The sequence below is a fragment of the Biomphalaria glabrata genome, chromosome 17 (assembly GCF_947242115.1).
Source record: "Biomphalaria glabrata chromosome 17, xgBioGlab47.1, whole genome shotgun sequence".
In the NCBI taxonomy this organism is placed as follows: domain Eukaryota; kingdom Metazoa; phylum Mollusca; class Gastropoda; family Planorbidae; genus Biomphalaria; species Biomphalaria glabrata.
The window spans coordinates 9,344,342-9,364,926 of record NC_074727.1 but is presented as its reverse complement, the minus strand read 5'-3'; the positions used below and the strand labels follow the sequence as shown (position 1 = coordinate 9,364,926).

Sequence of the window (20,585 nt, the reverse complement as noted above, 5' to 3'; positions counted from 1 at the left end):
AAGGGAAGACTTTTTGATGAGCCTTATAGCACTATGGGAAGACGTTTTGATGGATCAGATAGCACTAAGGGAAGACTTTTTGATGAGCCATATAGTACTAAGGGAAGACGTTTTGATGGATCAGATAGCACTAAGGGAAGACTTTTTGATGAGCCATATAGCACTATGGGAAGACTTTTTGATGAGCCATATAGCACTATGGGAAGACTTTGCTATAGGCCAAACAGCACTTTAGTCAGTCTTTACGATAGGCCAAACAGCATTGTGGCTAGAATTTGTGATGCGTCAGATAGAAATGGGCAGACTTTGTGATAAGCCAGATAGCAGTGTCAAGGCCTTATTTGGCCCGCTGGCCGTAATTTTTGCACCACTCAATGAAAAATAGACATTAAACAATCGTTTCGAGCGGTATTCTTTTATTACAAGATGGACATGAATACAAGAATTACAATTTTAAAATGAAAGAAAAAATTTATATACAATCTTAAATTTATAAAATCAATGAACCTGTATATTTTCAATTGAATTACAATATCATTTTTATATGCAACCGGGAATGCAGTATCATCGTTTGATTTAATTCATTACATGGAACAACAATTTTGTAGTCTGGTGTGATTCTTAGTGAGATGTTGGCTTGGGGAATCAGAAGGGAAAGCAAGTGTCTTGCTAGCGACCTATTTGTTTCTTTCCATGAACACGAAAGAGAGAAAGAAAAAAAGACAATGAACATAATAATTCAACGAATATGTTTGTTTAGCTGGTTACTTTAGTAGTATTGCTTTCAGAGATGTTATTTTGGTATAAAGTGGCACCTGGATAATTTCAATACCAAGTAAAAGAGATAAAGAATAAATTTAAAAAAATGAATTGGGAAAGAGAGAGAGAGAAAGAAACATAGAACAGGAAGAAAGAGAGAGAGAGAGAGAAAGAAACATAGAACAGGAAGAAAGAGAGAGAGAGAAAAAACATAGAACAGGAAGAAAGAGAGAGAGAGAAAGAAACATAGAACAGGAAGAAAGAGAGAGAGAAAGAAAGAAACATAGAACAGGAAGAAAGAGAGAGACGTTTGGGGATGGGGAGGAAAAGATAATGCGTTGATTATTAACTAGTCCATATTGCCATGACCATAATAATAAAATTATTTTACATAAGATCAGGCGCTTGGCTTCTGGGAGTACCGGGTTCGGATCGTAATGAAGACTGGGATTTTTAATTTCCGGATCTTTGGGCGCCTCTGAGTCCACCCAGTCTAATGGGTACCTGACATTAATTGCGGAAAGTACAGGTGGTTGGTCACTGTCATGGACACATGACACCTTCGTTAACCGTAGGCCACAGAAACAGATAACCTTTGCATTATTTGCCATATAGACCACAAGGTCTGAAAGAGGAACATTAAATTGCTATGGGTTGTGGTTGTGCTTTTACAAAATAACACATGTAAACATTTCTAACTTTATTTTCAGTTTAATTATTAGTTACTGTTTTGTGCATGTTTTGTATTTGAGCACCCAGTTCATCACGAGATATTAAGCTAGGTCAACACTTCTCACTGTAGGGTCTGATAGTCTCCCCTGTAAAATAATAAGATTTGTCGTATCGTCTCGAAGAAAAAACATGAACGGATGATCGGCCTTGAAGAGCAGTGGCGGTTCCGTCTCCAAGGGCGGCGAGTAGCCCGAAACGGGCAAGCTCAATGGCGCTGCAACTGTGCCTGATTCTTGAACCTCGATGACCGTTTTTTGAACGACGTCCAAAAGAGTTAGTGGGGACTCAGAAATAGCAGAGAAATTTGCGAATTCGCTGAAAGCATTAGGCATTCCCATATTGGACAATGCATTCTTGAGCCTTATCACCGTGGATACTGAAAATCTCGGCAAAGTGAGATCCACTCTTGTATTTTGAAATCCATGAAAGACGGCTTCGAAATCCGCGCTGTTGGTGTTGACAGAGGTTTCAAGTTCATGCAATCCCGACACCGACCTGGGCAAAACCAGGTATAAAGCCAGCCTCGGGTTCGTCAAAGGCAGTTTGATGACGTCAGCGTTGGCCACGGCTGAGATCTTGATGTCAAGATTGGACACTTGTCGCATCATATCCACCTGGACTGGAGTCCCATTGGCTCTATAAAAATCCATCTTGGATGTCTGGTCCTTGTCAAAGGGTGAGGTCCAAGTGAAATTAAAGAATAGAGCACTAATGAGGATTAGAGACGCATGCTGTGAGATACCAGCTTGAGGCAAAATACTAGAGATTTTTCCTCTTGTTTTGTCTCTAGCCCATGCGTTAATCAGAAAATCGGGGCCCCCTACAGAAAAAGAACTGAAATTCTTCACTTCTGCAAAATACTGTCTGCCAACTGTAGTCTGAAGAAAAAAAAAGATTTTTTGTTTAATCCAAGAAGAACACACACAAACACACAAATTAATGATAGAAAAAATGATGTATTATTCATGTAACTTTTTTTTACAACATTTTAAAATCGTTTTGCCATTAGGGATTTTCATTAGTTGGCTTTTTTTAAATGTTTTTTTTAATCTGCGCTGTTTACATTCTCTTTAAGAGTTAAAGTACGTTCAATTGTCTCTTGTTTAGGTTTCTACATTTTAAAATTGTATACTTTATTTCATTTTTGAAAAATTAAAATGGTTTCTATCTATGCCTAGCTAATAAACTCTAAAGCGATATTAAATACAGTTAAGTACATAAAGTCTTGTTCTTTGCCATAGGGCAGATCGCAATATATGTAATATGTATATGCAAACAAGGCAGCCGCCTAGGCCCTCTCACAGGTCACTACAGTGATTTAAAGTTTTTTGAAAGTTTATTCAAGAATGTTTAGATCTACTTGTTAGACTACATCTGTATGACATCTGTACCAATGCTTAAGACGTTTAGAGAACGAAAATTAAACTCTAAGGAAATAGCACTATTTGACTTTAACTTATTTGTTAAGTTAGATACAGATACAGGAAGTTTTTTTTTTTAATTTATTGCGAATTTTTCTAGGGCCTCCAATTAATTAAAGCCAGCCCTGCATAAGGAGTATAAAAGAGACACCATTTATCAATCAAATTCAACTTAAAAAAAAGCGTGGTCGAGAGGCCAAGTGCACTTGAACTTGGCTTGGGTTGGTTACCTAGAAGGGGGCTCGAGGTTCGACACCCGACCCGGGCAGAGTTGTGTTTACTGAGCGACTAATGGCAGCACGGAAAACCAACTCCTAGATACCCCCTCCCCCCCCCCCAACTGGTCCACAAATGAGATTGGACGAAAGCGCTCTGAGCATGCTATAGGCATGAAAGTAGCGCTATAAAAAAAAGCTATAATAATAATAGTTGGGTGAAAACTTATTTTTTCAAGAAAAAAAAAAAAGGTGCTAAATCAACGGGCTAGCGGGAAAATACTCATTTTTAACCCTCATACGCAAAACTGTGCAGCTTTGAAGAAAAGCGAAAACAGGCATTTTTAGTATAATTTATTACACACACAAATAGGAACATAGAAAGCAGATTAAATGACCAACCACGTTCAATGGAGCTTACAATTTTGGACGCTTTACAAAACACGACACTAGAAGCAACGTTTACTGTAGATGAAATGACCAACCACGTTCAATAGAGCTTACAATTTCGACACTTTACAAAACACGACACTAAAAGCAAAGTTTACTGTAGATGAAATGACCAACCACGTTCAATGGAGCTTACAATTTGGACGCTTTACAAAACACGACTTTAATGTAAAGAGATGAAACTCCTACCTTGTACTCTGGTTTGACGCGATATTTGGAGTTGATCCAGAGTGCGCTGGTCATCAAAACCTGGTCGCTCTGCAGACTGTTTAAGCTAATGGTGAGATCTTTGTATGTGGCATGTGGTCCGGCCACGTTGTGTAACTGTGAGGATATATAATCAGAGTATGAATATTGTTACTTAAGATTCAATTGTTATATTTTGGTTTTTGGTGGGGTCTGCAGTTCACTACGATAAAACCGAGTAAAAGTTATGACATGAGGGTTAACCTTTTTATAATTTGTGTTGTGGACGGCCGTTGACTTTTTAAAGAAAACCTTTAGAGTCGTTTTCGAAATATAATATATGTATAAATATATACATATATAGATACAGTTATTGCTCGCTTAAGAGTATTGGTTAAGTCTGTGAAATGTACATTATAAACATTGTATGCACCGTCTTAAGTAGCAATCATTAACTGGATTGGTTAATAGAAGAACTTCATTGTACAAAGTAAAATGAAAAGAAAATGGAAAGAACCGCTAATTACTGCCATTTATCTGAACATTACAAGGATCAGCTCGAGTTCTGTTATATAAAACAAATTTAATTCATTAGTACTAAATGATTAGCTAATTGGTTAATTTTTGGATTAATTATGCGAATTTCAAAGTGATAATAGAATGGGAAGTGGGAGAAAAAAAACGTGTTATAAAATTATAAAGGGATTAAATCCATCCATACATCCACATCTCTTATTTATTCCTCTTATTTCCATATCAAACGAAATAATTAATCTCCAACAATTAATTAACTAATTGGTGTTATGGAGTGTGTGTGTGTGTGTTTGTGTGATGACGGTGGGAAGAAGTTAACGATTGGTTGTGAATGATGCAACAAAGGTGGCAGTGTCATCATTTGGTTATAAACTGGACAGACGACACCTGAACGAGAGACTGAAAGGTGATGTTTTTGTAGCGAGTTACAGTTTGTTAAAGAATAGTATTATTAAAGTCTAGAACATTTATTTGAGCTGATATCAACTTCAAATGGTCTATATGAAAATAAAATTTATATTTAGTTTTGTTCACAAAAGAAGCTATTCAAGTTTTTCAAGTTTTAGTTGTTAAGATACACGATGCCTACACCGGTTCAGTTGTCTACCAGCAGTTGGGTGCTACAAGTCAACGACCTGCATTAACAATAGTTTCATTTTTTTGACGGATTCGTGTCTTGTCAAGTTTAATAAACAATTGTTGAAAGTTTTAACTTGATCCGAGAATGGGAAATGGGAGAAAAAAACATGTTCCAAGATTTTACCAGACAGAGAGAGAGAGTTGATAAAAGTGTAGAAAGAATGAGTAATTATAGACCACCATTGTGCATAATCTTTAGCTCGCAAATTAGAGTCTAACTACAAAAGTAATTATTGTTAATTTAACACAGGGCTATAATTAAACACATTGCTGTAAATCTAACACTTTTTTGTTTCTGTGACTTGACACGTGAAGTTTATTCAGTAACATCTGGTGTCTCTAACTATCCATAGAGCTAATCATCTTTTTTTTTTTACAGTAAATACATACATTCCTTGACGTGGGATTGTACTTGCACTTAGCGTTATTGATTTTGTCTAGACATAAGATGCACTTCATTGCAGTATATAGAATGTTATAATTAAACAAAAAGCAAGAAACTCAAAATATGTGCTGAACAATTAGTTTGTAAAATGCCTTCAAATAGTATAAAAAAAATATCACCTTAAAAAGTCACCCCTACAAATGATAACATATTCTTTCTCTTAACGTAAGCTTAGGACAACCAAGCAATTTGTAAGATGAAAACTGCAGCGGTTAAATTTACAAAAAAATGATTTTTTATTTGCAATTTCTACCAACTATGCATTTGAAAGAAGACAATTTAATGTCTAAAGTACATAACAATAATTCCTTCTGCTTGAGCACTTATTAACACTTTTTTTTTGGTGAGTAACTTTCTTTCATTTCATTGTGTTATTTGTGTATATTTTATTCACAGATTGACATCTTTCTTCTTCTTCTTCTAGCCAGCTTTATTGCTGCTAAGCTGTGAGCTCTTTTGCAGACTGTGCCAAGGAAAAAAAGTGTGCTGTTTCCTTTAGTTGTTAAGCACTGCCGTACAGAGTGTTGGTTATGTTGGGCTGTAGTGGAAGTATGGTCTGCCTAAGGTGGATTAGGAAGGGGCATTCAAAAAGGATTTGGTTTACGGTAGCATAAGGGTGGGCGAAGTGTCTACAAAGGGGGAGTTCTGTGGAGTTTATTTAATTGAGATGGTAATGTAACATCTTTAATGTGATTCTCCTCTAGGTGTAGATACATGTCAGAGTAAATGTGATTATTTGATTACTAAATGTTGTGCGGGAAGAGATGTTTCGATTCAAAATATTTGTGCATGTGTGGAAGTATTATAATGAAGGGAGATAGAAGGCTACAAATGACGAACATAAGAAATGCTTGTGCACTCTCCATAAAAGAGGCTTGTGGGCCGTTCGATCGAATGATGAAAGAGACAACAAATATGAGGGACTTAAATTTGAGTGCTAGAAAATTGTGTCAGCTGTAGGGTAGCGTTGTGATGCGGGCCGTTTAAAGCACAACTTAGAATTCAAGGACAGCCGTTTTATTAAAAGATACAATGGGTTATTACAAAGCTTATATCAACTCACCTTATTTTTTTGTCTGTCTGTCTGTCAAGTAAAAAAAAGTTTGTACACGTTATTTTTCCCACACCCAATCTCGGATCAAGCTGAAATTTTGCACAATTTATTTTTTTTACCTGACAACACAAGAATCACTATAAAAAATAGTTAATTGACTATCGGTAATTATTTATTTTGTTTGAGATCTCAAACAAGGGAAAGAAATTGTACATGACTGAAGTGGACTAAGCTGAATTAATCCTCTTTATATGTCATCTTCTGAGGGTTAGTGAACACAAAACATGAAATAGAAACAATAGAATCTCCCATGTTCATACGCTCTTCGCTAGCAAAGTGGTTACCCTGTTGGCTTGAGAAGTCTGAGAAGGTTTTAGCCCACGAGTTCGAATACAGGTCGTTTCACTTTTTGTAAAAATACATTTAAAAAAACGATGCACCAGATTTCCCGTGCTTTCCCCCCCCCCCCTTTTTCCAACTGGTGTAGGCAATAAGCTAAAAAGCGTGAAGTTGCGCTAAACAAAAACAATTGGTAAAAATATTTCTAATCGCACAGAGTTATTATAGTTAGTCTAGATCTATTACAAATTAATTACATGGCTGATTCAAACTAATTGATACTTTTAATATAAACTATGCTTTTAGAAAAAGTATTTTTTTGTACGTAGCCTGTCTGAAATAATGTGCCTCTCTACATCTAGAGCCATGACTTACAAATAAAAATACATATGTAAGGAATAGACTAAGTTGCCAATAGTGATGTCTCTTCTTTCTACTGTTCCACGGAAAGGGGGGGGTCGTTTCATTTGAAAATTGTGTGTGTTTAAGTGGAGGGGGGGGAGCACTTATAATGCATGGAGATGAAAGGTTACATCTAATGAAATATTGCGTGCCTACTCTATAATAAGGTATTGCGGGCCCTATACTTGTAGGATTAAAAATGGACACACAATTTGAGGGCTATCAAAATGTGTTTGGGGTGGGGAAGAGTTGTAATGCGCACCGTTTTATAGATGGGTTTACAGGACAAACTCAAAATATATACCAACCAAGCTTAGCACGGGTATTAGCTAGTATGTTGTATAAAATAATAATAACTTTATTAGTTTTTCGAAAATTCTTTTTTTTTTTTTGTCAATGTCTAATTAACAGGAATTAAAGCAAAATTTTTAATCAGGTGATATTCTTACCTTTAATGACCTTTTCATCTGGTCTGCAGTAGACTCCCTGGACCCTAAGTAGACCATGGACAAGCAGGTATGAGCCGTTGATGGAGAATAGATAGCCATAGGCTCTTTTGCCACTACGTGTGAGTAGAGACTGCGAGCAAAGAGATTTGAGGCGTTGGTCAGTCTCTTCATGCTGGTCAGCTTAGGGTCCTCGCAATAAAAACATTGGACCAGAAACGCCAAGGTTAAGACAGTAACAGCTGATTGGCGAGCAATCATTGTGGACAATGTACTTTAACATTTGCGATACTTTAAATCAGTGCGGCGAAACGCCGAGAACCATTTTGTTTGTCTGTGATTTGTTTAGATTCGCCGAGACATTTACTGTAGGAAGGAAACAGGGAAACAAAGGGACTGCACTAGAGTTGGGGATTACTGAAAACATGGGCAGGGGACATAACTAGATGTAAAGTATGTGTACAAGCTACGCTACTTCCTGACGTAAACTAATGACGGACAACCGCTTGACCGATAAATTTTTCGCCTTGTAAACTTCTGAGCAGGGGCGTTCCATTTTAGATTTCGAAAACATAAAGGGAGGCAATACGGGAAAAGATATTGATTAAAAAAAAATATTGTTTTTTAAATCTGCCTATCCTCCGTACTGAGGTTCTCCTTCATGGCAACAAATCCGGTGTATCCGGTGTAAAGAATAAATATAGTGTTAATAATGTCTGTTAAATGATCATTTCAGTGCACTTTTTACAAAGCTTATATCTGTCTGATACAATTTTGTGGGCTCATTTTTCGCCCCACATTGGCACAATAGTAAATATGACAATGTACACAATTAATTTTTAATATGTTTTGCCGCCTCATAGGTCAAGATGGCATGATAACCTTAAAGAAGCGATTACAATGCGTAAAAAAAAATCAAATATTTGCTGTGTTTGGGGAACAAGAAAACCAAATATTTCAGACACGGGATAAAATTACCTGTATTGGCGATAGTTGTTATTATATATTGTTGAGTTAGTCTTAGTCTCAGGTTCCGCAAGGTTGTTATTGCCGGAAGTGGTAATGGAAGTAAGCACTCCACTACCTATAAAATGCTTCCTAATGGCATGCATCTCAAATAGCCTCTGACAACCAGTCCAACTCCTGGCCTTCAAGTGTGGCTCAGATATTGAGTCCCGCGGAACTGTTCTCACTAACAGGAGAATGGGCAAAGGCGAGTAACTGGCGCCTTAACCAGTAAGCTTCTGGCAGGAGGGGCTCGTTAGCCATGGCTGGCTACCCACCTAAGAGAAGGAAAACTCTGAATTCAAACCTCTGTTGCCTTGCAGCTATAACCAATCATGGGAAAGGCTTCGGGAGGAAACCCTGAGGAAAAATCAGGAGCTGGCGACCCTAAGGCAGTTTGCAGCACCCAGTGCTACACTCTGGCAGAACCTGCGACGCCGCTGACCCCAAATTGCATAGGCACTGCCGTTCCTTTGGAAACATCAGTTTCGTGAAGAGGGGGGAACTGATGTGTGGGCGACATCGTTCCGACCACAGCTAATGCCCAGGCATTCATCTCATCGAGATGATCCATAGTCGCTTTGCGACTGAAGGAGGCCATAGAGTCTTAGATAGATAACAAGAATAACAACATCACTATGGGTCCGAGCTTGATAGCGAATATCACAGCTGGGAATGACCCCTTGCCCGCCCTAACGTTCTTCGTGAAGCCTGGGTTAGGGCACTTAATAATCGTCATTTCTGAAGGATCGTCCAAAAATGGACAAGTCAAATAAGAAAGAAATTATATAACATCCCTCGCGGCTTAATGGCTAGCTTTGACGTTGGTCACTATGATTTATTTTTCTTAGTAGCTAAGATAGCACTAATGTTGTCAACAGCAGACATTTACACAATAATAATAAAACAAGCAAAACACAAAAAAATGATTTTAAAAAAATAAGCTTATATTAATTTGTATCAATTAGTTTGGACCAGTCATGTAATTACATTTGTAATAGATCTAGACTAATAAATAAATCTGTGCGATTAGAAATATTTTTTTTACCAATTGTTTTTGTTTAGCGCAATTTCATGCCTTTATCATTCTTAATACGCTATAATCCTATCACTTGTCTGGACCAGTTGGAAAGGGGGAAAAAGAACGGGGTATCTGGGTGATCGCTTTTTAAATGTATTTTTAAAAACATCTTAACGACCTGAATTCGAATTTATGGGCTAAAGGCTTTTCAGGCTTCTCCTAAGTGATTGGAAAAACTCCGTTCTTACTCGGGGGTAAGAATTGCTAACTATTGTAAAAAAAAATGTAAACTAGAATTCTATTACAAGATCTTCGGGGCGTGCAAGGGCCTTCCTTCAGGGAACATTACCAGGAAAAGGAAGAATAGGCAGACAAAGAAGGCAATGGGAAAACAAGGGAAAAGAATGGACGAGCGTGCCGTTGAAAGAGGTTCTATCTAATGCATTAGACAGAGAGGAATAGAGAAAGATGGTCGACGTATCTTGTGTGGTGCCCCAATGGTCCAACAGACTAAGGCATACCTGAAAGTGAAGGTGAGTGTTGATAAACGAGTGAAAAAATAAAACAAGTTGTATGAAACTATTGCCACTATTTTATTTCTTGTTTATATACAATATATTTTTAAAATTTATTTTTCGATCTATTATATTATTGTTACTTCATTGGCTTTTTTTAATGAATTATATTAATTGTAGTCAGTTTAAGCTGGTGCAGCAGTCGCAGCAGCTGTGGTAACAGCAGCCGTGGTTGCAGCAGCGGTAGTTACAGCGGCCGTGGTTCCTGCAGCGGTAGTTACAGCGGCGGTGGTTCCTGCAGCGGTAGTTACAGCGGCGGTGGTTGCAGCAGCCGTAGTTACAGCGGCGGTGGTTGCAGCAGCAGTGGTTACAGCAGCAGTGGTTACAGCAGCAGTGGTTACAGCAGCAGTTGTAGGGGGTGCGGTAGTTGTCTTGTTTTCCGACAAAGATTAGTCCATTTCAAAGTATGTCATAAATGAAAGCAAAAAGAAAATACAAAAAAGTGTAATATGTTTTTTTGAAAAAAAAAATTGAAATAATTTTGAATATATTATACCTGTATAACAACAATTAAACAATATATTTTATATAAGATCTAAAAAGTTAGTTCGTGGTTGTATAGTAGATATATGTACATATATACGTATGTATATATATGTTTATATATATATATGTATATATATATATACATATGCATATACATATATATATATATATATATATATACATATATATACATATATATATATATATATATATATATATACATATATATACATATATATATATATGTATATATATATATATATATGTACATTATAAGATTTAAAATCTTGTTTTAAAATTGGTAAATATATATATATATGTATGTATATATATATATATATATATATATATATATATATATATATATATATATATATATATATATATATGTACACATTTATTGCATGTTTAATTATAAAAAAGTAATGGTTTACTTTGAAATTCATAATTCTAACTCTTAACTCTTTCTCTCCTAACTGACGATACCAGCGTTGATTCCAGCAGAATGTGGTAAATAATTACGGAGAGAAAGAGTTAAAAGCGCTGGTTGTGAGTGTGTATGTATGTTGTTCGTATTTGCATCTATATTGTTGTTATAGTAGTAAGGGTAGTTACGTCGAGGTGGTCCATTGTAGTCAAACACTATTTCCATTTGAATGGACCAATACAAATCATCTTATCTTATCTTATCTCTACTAACTACAATCGTTGAATCATTTTCCATTGTGGTGAAATCAGATTTTTAGAGCTTTTATTTTTTGTTATAATCTATACAGAGGGATAGCTAAAAACAATAGCGGTATTGTTCCTATAGTTCCTCTAAAAATAAGTTTGATATTGTAGGATTATAAAACAACAACAAACTATGAAAAATGATTCGTCTCTGAATCTAAAGCTAGTCATTGTTTCTTGAAATTTAGTAAAATAAAAAGACAACTTCATTTTTTATGTTATAACGCCGATAAGCTAGAACAATTATACAAACCGGTTTTACTGTCGTTGTTGTGGGAGCCGGGGTTGTCGTGAACTTGGATATATAGGCCAAATACTCAGACTGAGGCTGTAAGAAAAACAAATAAGACAAAACAAAATGATGGTTAAAAACATTGAACTGTGTGAGTTTGATCTTATACCAAAGTCTAACCATAAAGTTGAAAAAAAAAATGGTGTACATAATTATGTTCCAAAACTGAGCTCTGCACTAATGAACGAATTGTGTGGTTATTTAGTGCTGACCATAAAATCGATATTCACGACGTAATGCAGAATTATTATTTTTTTACTGGCCCCCCGAAAGGGAAAAAGCAGCTATTAGTTAGGTCTATCTGTCCGTCCGTCCGTCTGTCACAGATCTCACTCTATATTGCCCTTTAGTTGACCCCTTCCCCAACTTCCTTTTTTTTCCCCATGCAAATCGTAGCGCGTTTCAATATAGTTCGTATGGGGGCACCACTATATGCAAATCACTCCACTCTTCGCATATGCCTTTTTTATTTCGTCAGTTAAAGAAAAGATCTAGAATTTTCATCGGGCCTTTATCTAGAGACTTATCTTTATACATATTTTTTTTATCCATTATCCATATCCAACAAATCAATTATCCCAACACCCACAAACTGTATCTAACAAAATACCCTCTCCAAAAACACACACACACACACACACACATAGACCCTCATTTTCAATGTGACAAATCTTTGGATTTTTAGCGGTCCTCGAAATGTGAATTGCCACTATTAGATTTGTGTTGTCTGTCTGTCTGTCCCTTTCCGTTTAAATCTTATAAACTAAAAAATAAATGAAATTGGACATCGTGATATTTTAGACTTTTCAAAGTTCTGGTAAAATGGCTCCGTTTTTTTTTTTTTCAAAAGTGAATCATTCAATTTTTTTAATTAACTCTGCAAGCATATTTTTTTATAAAAATACACCACTTTTAAATGTAAAACTTCGGGGGAGGTAAGTTTTCTTATTATAACTCATAGATTCGCACATTGGTTTAAACAATGCATCTAAGGTCACATTGGAGCTCTTTATTGGAGTTCTTTATAAAATTTATTTTCCATTAATTAACTAACTCATGGAATAAAATACTGATGGAAATGTTGTTTTGAAAAAAAGAATTTATTACGTACTTCACTTTAGTTGTAAGTTTAAAAAACAAAAAGCAATATCGTTTAATACTTTTATAAAGCCAGAAATGAAGGATTCCGTATTTGACTTCATCGTAACATATGCATTAAGAAATGAGCCTTAATCTATGTATTTATCTCGTAGAACAGTTTTTCATGTGACTATGGAGCTCTATTCACGAGAGACATGCCCGTCTAAGTGTAGGCCTACTGCAGGTTAAGGAGGCATTTTCTTTGGAGAGGAGCCAGCCGTTTTTCGTTTGGCATGCATTTCTTCCTGAGCAGACGTCATTGCCTTTTTGCTGTCCATAGCTTTCTTGGTCACCTTCTCTCTACACATAGTGCGGTCTAGGGCTATGCCTTCCGAGCAGTCAACGTCAATGTCCTCTGCTTTGTGGTGCCGTTGGATTACATCCGGGTATATTTGTGTCTAAGTAGTTTATTATACTGATTGATCTTTTTTTTGTATTTGTAAGTTGTGGCTAAATTGTGTTTGTGTTACTGGCTACTTCACCTCTTACTTTTCTCTGAGTGATTTTACTCATGGTGTCACTTTTGTAAACTCTAGTTAAATAAGAGTATTTATTTCTGATATACTTATCGGTTCTGGTAAGTTTGACTTAATAAGCAATTATTTAATCAAAATTTATACTTAAGAAAGAAACAAAAAAAAAGAATATTACTTTTATAAATCAAATAAGAACATATAACTAAAGTGTTATTTAACCTCGGTAAGGCCAGTAATAGAATATACATCCTCTGTTTGGGACCCCTCAAGTCAAGAAAATATTAAGAAACTGGAACAGACACAAAATAGAGCAGTGAGGTTCATAACAAACGAATATTATATTTGAGTAACACCTTTAGTAAAATCAATACATTTAGAAAGCCTTCAGGACAGAAGACTCAAAAGTAAAGAAGCAATTATACATAAAACACTGAACCATAATCTTCAAATACAAAAACAAAATCTAATAAAATACTCTGAATGACACAAAGATAAAGGCACATTCCACGTCCTATATGCTAGGACAAATTTTTACAAATGGAATGGGTTGCCTGAGCCAGCTAGAAAAACCAGTGCCTTGGCAGAATTTAAGTCATTGGTTAACATGCATGACAAAATGCATGACGCATAGGACGTAATCATCTGTAACGTCTGTATTATATAAGAAAAAAAAATAGCAATCTTAATTATTTTTTTTTTCAAAGTCAAATACTCACGTAGCAGTAGAATACGTAGTTGGTAGCCTGCAGGCACATGAGAGGGTCATAGCCACCAGTGCAGCATGGGAACATCCAGGAACATTGCTGGTACTTCAAGGAGCACTGGGGTAGAAACAACAACTTAAGTTGTACTTTATAAGTAGACTAAACGTAAGGTACAACCCAATTAGAATATCAGTGCAGTTTTCTTTTCAGGTCAAGATGCAGTACTGTTGTTAGGTCTATAATATTGTTGTAACCCTTGCCTTGCACCAGTGCTTGAGGTGCGCACTAGCGCACTAGTGAACGTAAACAGGAAGACACTAGAATGGAGAGAATAACAGTGCATCAGGGATTGTGAAGAGTCTGAATGTTTGGAAACTAAGAAGCCAGCTTTTGATGCTGCCTGAAGGTTGTAGAAGGGACCTGGAGCGAAGCGGGGAAGGCTGTCGTTGGTCCACATTCGGGTTGCTGTCTAAAGGACTGGTAAATTAGTAGGAAGACTCTGAGGAAGCTGAAGGATGCTATGTGTTTGCCCTAGTGAATAAACACCTATCTTTATTTCCTGTTACACTGTGTTGAGTTGCATGCCTATTCGTTGAGTGCCTTAACCTAGAGTTACAACAATTGGTGTCAGAAGTGGGATTTAGGCAGCTCAACGAAAGGAAACAATGACAACGCTGAGGAAGCTAGATGAACTTAGCTGTAAACAGTTAAAAGAGGAGCTCCGAGCCAGGGAGCTGAGGATGTTCTGTGCCAAAGAAAAAATGAGAGCCAGTCTTTGGCAGGCTCTTGTTGATGAAGGGGAGGATCCGGAAATATACCTGTTTGAGATAGAACCAGATATTGGTGAGGTGCTGAACACCATGCAGAACTGGTTAAGAAGTAAACTTTGTACCTTCCAGGATTCGATGAATCATTCTATGGACAAACTGATACGTAACGTGCAAGGCCAGATCAATCCTGTAAGAGAGAGGAATCTAACATCATTCAACAACAATGAACCGTTACTCATTCAAGACTGTGGCTGTACTGATAGTTACAAAGAATGCGTCAATCTTAACAAGAAAAACGCAGATGAACAGAAAGAGACAGTCGAAGCAATAGAAGAAGTCTGCTACGCGACTGAAACTTTTGATGTAACAGCTTTGAGTGCAGCAACGACCTGGACGGAGCAGGAAAACTTTGAGCCTGCGTTAGAGCCTGTCACTTTGGACCTTATGGACCCCTGTCGATCTGCCAGTGCCTACGAGGGGAACTTGAATTTTGATTGCTGCATTCAGGCGGTAAGCAACAACTGTACATGCGGTGCTTCACGAAGGGAGTGCAAATGTCAAGAAACCCATCAACAGGGTCTGAAACCAGTGGACTTCGATACTTCTGTTTTCACCAGCGAGAGAGGCTCTGAAGGTGGTCAGAAGAACCCTGCAGCTGATGGACTTTTGCACCTGAAACGTTGTAAAGGTGCCTTACAGACAATTCTCCCTGAGACGGCTGAGGCTGACAGTTTGTTAAACAGCGTGGCTTCATGTGGGTCTACAGCTCTTTCACGAGTCATCCTTAGAAAGGGCCTGATGAAGCGCAGTTCTGAATCAACTGCATTAACAACAACAAGAGCTGTCAATACCACTCGATGTGTCAGGTGGCTGACGCCAGCAACAACCGCCAGGATGGAGAGGCCACGTTTGCAACATCGTGTCGAAAGAAACTTGGTCAACTGGAGAAGGAGAAAACGGCACCTGCAGAGAGCAGTGTGGATCGCTTTGTGGGGAGCACGCTCCATGCAATCTGTGACTCCCACTGACCGACCTCCACCTGCATTGATCAACCGTGAACATATTTCTTTTCGGGACGAAAAGACTAAGGTGGGGGTAGTGTTGTAACCCTGCCTTGCACCAGTGCTTGAGGTGCGCACTAGCGCACTAGTGAACGTAAACAGGAAGACACTAGAATGGAGAGAATAACAGTGCATCAGGGATTGTGAAGAGTCTGAATGTTTGGAAACTAAGAAGCCAGCTTTTGGTGCTGCCTGAAGGTTGTAGAAGGGACCTGGAGCGAAGCGGGGAAGGCTGTCGTTGGTCCACATTCGGGTTGCTGTCTAAAGGACTGGTAAATTAGTAGGAAGACTCTGAGGAAGCTGAAGGATGCTATGTGTTTGCCCTAGTGAATAAACACCTATCTTTATTTCCTGTTACACTGTGTTGAGTTGCATGCCTATTCGTTGAGTGCCTTAACCTAGAGTTACAACAATATATTCCGTGTGTCCCTTTTAAGATTAAAGATGTATAGTCACCATTAAAATTACCAGATGGTTCTCTTTAATAGACCATTAAGACATTTACAGAAATAATTAAATTCAGATTCATGCGTCTTCTGGTCTAGTATTCTAATACTTGAACTCGAGACCTTAAAATTAGGCAGGTTTCTAAACATTCACCATGTTTGAAATAAATCTAAATCCAATGCACTAGATTAGTAATACACAAACTAAGGCCCGCAGGCCGCGGGTCATTTCCGGCTAGTAATAAGTAAAAGTAAAGACACGTAGATCGTATGTGTTTGAGTCCATGTATTACATGTTCAAGACGTTCATTCGGAGTTAAAGATAATCTACATCCTAGCCAAAACCTTCTATGGGGTTTGAACCCGGGACCATAAAGACGACCGATCGACCAGGCAGACAAGCAACACACTTAGGGATTGGTCTTTGGATGTCGCTACAAAAATAGTACCTTTTTTAGATGATACTGCAGTGCTGGATTTTGGTAATTGGAAATCCTCGGCTAGGTATTTCAGGAGATCCTTTAAGCTTTACTATAAATGCGCTTATAAATAATTATAAAAGCATGTCGAAGAAGTGTATATGTAGGGCCTACATTGAATCTCAATTCTCTATTGTTTAAAATTTGTATTATGCTTTTAAAAATTACTTGCTCTGTGACAAATCTGGTTCTAGATTCGAAAGTGTTGGAGAAAAATCTTTGAAAAAACTGGAAGCTAAAAGGAGATTAGTGTTTTTATACATGTTTACGTTTAAAGGCTATGACTAAATATTTTTAAATAATATTAATGCATATACATGGTTACCAATCTCAATCCCAAAATTCAAAACAACTAAGTAAGACTGTTATGTAGAACATGACTACCGTAATGTACTAATAGCATAATGATTTCCATAGAGTTTTCTCCAGCTCAAAAAAGAAAACGAAACAAATAAAACTAAATTCATTAATTGTTAGTTCCAGAGAATATGTGTTGTCTCTCAGCATTCATGACACGGTCTGACACATCTAGTATTTGGTAAATCATTTAACAGCCACAGGAAAAAAAAAGGTTCTGATAGAACGATATAAAAAAAAAGTTTACTTACCCACTGTGAGAGTGTCGGTATAATACAACAGCTTAACACAAGGACGACGACTTTACACAACATGATTCAGTACTCTCACTGTTGGCGTAGTATTTATATATATATACAACATTTATTGTAATACTTTACATAACAATAGTATTAGTATTGCTTTCTAATGATGCGAGAGAGTGACAATAACTTTTCATTGGCCCAATACATTCTCCGCATCAATCTATATGGCCATACTTTTGTAGGTATCGTGCCATACAGCCATTGAACTCCATCCTACTGCCTTTAATGTTTCGCTCTACCTTTATACACACATGCGAAAGCATCTTCTTACTGCCTTCAAGACATTGACATAAAATGAACAGCTTCTGGTTGCACTTTGTTTCATTTTCTCCGAGTCGGACGAGAGATGCCTCTGAGAGTATATACCATGTCACTTCCATGGAGAGACTATGTCTTACATACCTGGCTCAGGTAGAAATGATCGACACAAAGAAGGATGCTCGTGCCACGAACTTGTCAAATACAATTTCAAACTAACTTCTTTTTCATAAATTATATTTATAAGAAATATCACAATTTCTATGTCATTGAGTTTAAAGTTTAAAAACAAAACCAACAAAATATTAATTTCTTTACAATTGGGAACGCTCTGATTCGTAAGGATAATAAAGTTATTGACTCGTACATCCATTTCTTTCTTTTTTTTTCATTAATGTATTCAAATAATCAGCAAAAATTAAGGAGAGTAATCTCTACACGAAAAACAAACAAATAGGAGAAAAAAATAGTATCGATCTAAGTACAAAACTAAATGAATTTATTTTAAGATTCAAAACTATTCTTCTAAATCTAGATTATAACATTCAATTAATTGTAGTTTAAATCAGGCAACCATTTTAATTGTAGGAAAGTAGCAAGAGAAAACATTATGTCTAAACGTATCCAAACTCAATTCAAACAAAACCATATGATCAAACACAGATGTGCTTACCTTAGCTTCTAATTAAAAAATAGTGTGAAACAAAGTGAAGGGCTTGATATGGTTAAATAGCTCACACAGTCCTTAATTTCTTCTCTATATGGCTCAGCCCTCATCACAACCGGTTCATTAGCATAAAGTGGGCAGGCTGAAGTCTTTTTTTTTATCTCTTTTTCTTTCTTAATTTCTTGTTAACAGCCAAAGTAATTGTCTTTCGTTAAGTATTTTTACCAGCATCATGCTTAATAGATGTTTGACTGAGAGGCCGAAACCGCTTGGCTAGGAATTGGCTAGGGCTGGACTAGGGCTGGGCTAGGGCTGGGCTAGGGCCTAGCAAAGGGGGGGGGGACTTAAGTTCGAATTTCGACTCGAACAGAGTTGTGTTTGATAAGTGCCAGCACGGAAACCTTCTTCCAAATACCCCCTCCCCCCTCCTCCCATTGGTCCACAAAAGAGATTGGGCCATAGCACACTTAGCACTTTATATGCGTATAAGATGCGCTGTATAAAAGCAATAACAATAGGAAAATTTGAATTTATATGTAAACTCTTCTTACACGTCCACAAGTCTTATAGAACGCATCCATTTTTATATCTCCTCTTTTCAGCTTACGAATTCTTCATGGGGATTATCCAATTTATGTTGATTGGCCTCCTTCAATGGTAACAACTATGGGTAGAACACTTGTTCAAGTGACTAAGCGAGATGAAAGCCTGGGCATTATATAGGGTCGGAACGATGTCGCTCACGCAGCATTCCCCCCCCCCTCTCCACGCAGCTGATGTTGCCAAAGGAAAGGAAATATCCGATGAGGTTTGAAATCAGTTGCGCCGCTTATTCTGCTAGGTTATTGCCCTGTGTGTTACAATCTGCCTAACGGTCACCAGCTATAGAGAACAGTTAATGATTATCTTTGGGACAATAATTACTAGCAAGTAGTCCACACGGAGACAATTCCAGTTTGACCGAAACGTTATTTTCTAAAATTAGATAGGTCCGGAGGTCTAGACAATCTATATCTTGAATCCTCATACGTCAGTGGGTATTCCCACATTTAGACTTCATTAAAGAAAAAGGCGTCTAGAACATTTGCGCACCGTCCTCTAAGTATGAACGTTTTAAGCGTTATAAAGATCAACTCTGGTATCGTTTCGCCCTCACTGGCATAGACGAAAGTAGCTGTCAGCAGAGAGCCTCTAAAAGAGACGGTTGGGGAGCTCTCGCAACTGCTGCGGGACAAACTTTTGAGACTCAGAGAAAAGCCATTATTGAAGACAGTCACAGAAGGCGGAAAGAAAACTTAAATAGACCACCAGCGGACAACGGCTTTGGCTGCAGGAAATGCGGGAAAATATGTAGGCCGCAACTGGGTTTGCGTAGTCATGTGAAACACTGCACACATCCTTAATCTTCGGAATCGAATATTGGCCCAATACATTCTCCGCATCAATCTATATGGCCATACTTTTGTAGGTATCGTACCATACAGCGATTGAACTCCATATGAAATATTTTATATACTCTGCTTTTTTCTCACATTCATTACTTACTAAGAACAACAAAAACCGCTCTTATTGAGTTTTTTATTTGACTTCATAAAGAAGGAAATGCTTTTTTCAACAATTTGTGTTACTTGTTTATAGTTGAAATGCAACAAAGTTTAAGAGAATTGAACACAGAAAATAAAATACAAGAACACCATCTAAGTAATGTCGAGTTTGTCATTAATTAATATCGTCTCCACATTAACATTTCCACTGTATGACAAAAATATTGATTGCTTTAGTTTTTAATGAAATCACGAAACAAAGTATGATTGTTGCTTCTATTTTGTTAAACCTATTATTTTAATTATATTTTTTTCACTTATAACTCACTGCTTTTTTTTGTGACGGTGAGCACCTGTGCGGCGTAACGGCATCTGTTTAAGAGTGTGTGTGGGGGGGGGGAATATAATTTTTCTTGTATTTTAACGTTTATTATTAATTAATTAGTAGTTAAAAGTTAAGCAATCCATCACTGAGTAACGGCATCTATTTTTTTTAACAAAAAAAGCACTGATTATTTTATTTGTAGGTTTCTCACATTTTTTCACTTTCAATAAGTGGTCACGTGGTAATGGTCAACAGTGCTAAAATATCGATCATTTTTTTTTTTTTTTCATTTTCGTATTAGCGACCATTTTATTATGCTG

At 37.0% G+C, this 20,585-nt stretch overlaps 2 protein-coding genes across 2 annotated transcripts; both read right to left on the bottom strand.

Moving 5' to 3' along the window:
* Positions 1-399: 399 nt before the first annotated feature.
* LOC106057097 (serpin B3-like) lies at positions 400-8,039 on the bottom strand. The gene is made up of 3 exons (XM_013214154.2): positions 7,626-8,039; positions 3,767-3,901; positions 400-2,369 (listed from the first exon to the last, which is right to left on the bottom strand). The coding sequence occupies exons 1-3, from the start codon at positions 7,881-7,883 to the stop codon at positions 1,533-1,535; spliced, it is 1,230 nt and encodes a 409-aa protein (XP_013069608.2). The 5' UTR covers positions 7,884-8,039; the 3' UTR covers positions 400-1,532.
* Positions 8,040-10,217: 2,178 nt separating this feature from the next.
* Positions 10,218-18,524, bottom strand: LOC129923731 (salivary glue protein Sgs-3-like). Its single transcript, XM_056016200.1, has 5 exons — positions 18,403-18,524; positions 17,418-17,495; positions 14,066-14,170; positions 11,695-11,769; positions 10,218-10,594 (listed from the first exon to the last, which is right to left on the bottom strand). The coding sequence occupies exons 2-5, from the start codon at positions 17,478-17,480 to the stop codon at positions 10,349-10,351; spliced, it is 489 nt and encodes a 162-aa protein (XP_055872175.1). The 5' UTR covers positions 17,481-17,495; positions 18,403-18,524; the 3' UTR covers positions 10,218-10,348.
* Between the last annotated feature and the right edge of the window lie 2,061 nt (positions 18,525-20,585).

Excerpts from the sequence above, each read along its gene's own strand:
- LOC106057097 (XM_013214154.2), bottom strand. The coding sequence starts at position 7,883 with ATGATTGCTCGCCAATCAGCTGTTACTGTCTTAACCTTGGCGTTTCTG. Across the intron at positions 3,902-7,625 it reads AGATGAAAAGGTCATTAAAG|TTACACAACGTGGCCGGACC; the intron begins GTAAGAATATCA and ends ATATCCTCACAG. Across the intron at positions 2,370-3,766 it reads GCGTCAAACCAGAGTACAAG|ACTACAGTTGGCAGACAGTA; the intron begins GTAGGAGTTTCA and ends TTTTTTCTTCAG.
- LOC129923731 (XM_056016200.1), bottom strand. The coding sequence starts at position 17,480 with ATGTTGTGTAAAGTCGTCGTCCTTGTGTTAAGCTGTTGTATTATACCG. Across the intron at positions 11,770-14,065 it reads ACTACGTATTCTACTGCTAC|CCTCAGTCTGAGTATTTGGC; the intron begins GTGAGTATTTGA and ends TTTTTCTTACAG. Across the intron at positions 10,595-11,694 it reads CAACAACGACAGTAAAACCG|ACAACTACCGCACCCCCTAC; the intron begins GTTTGTATAATT and ends TCGGAAAACAAG.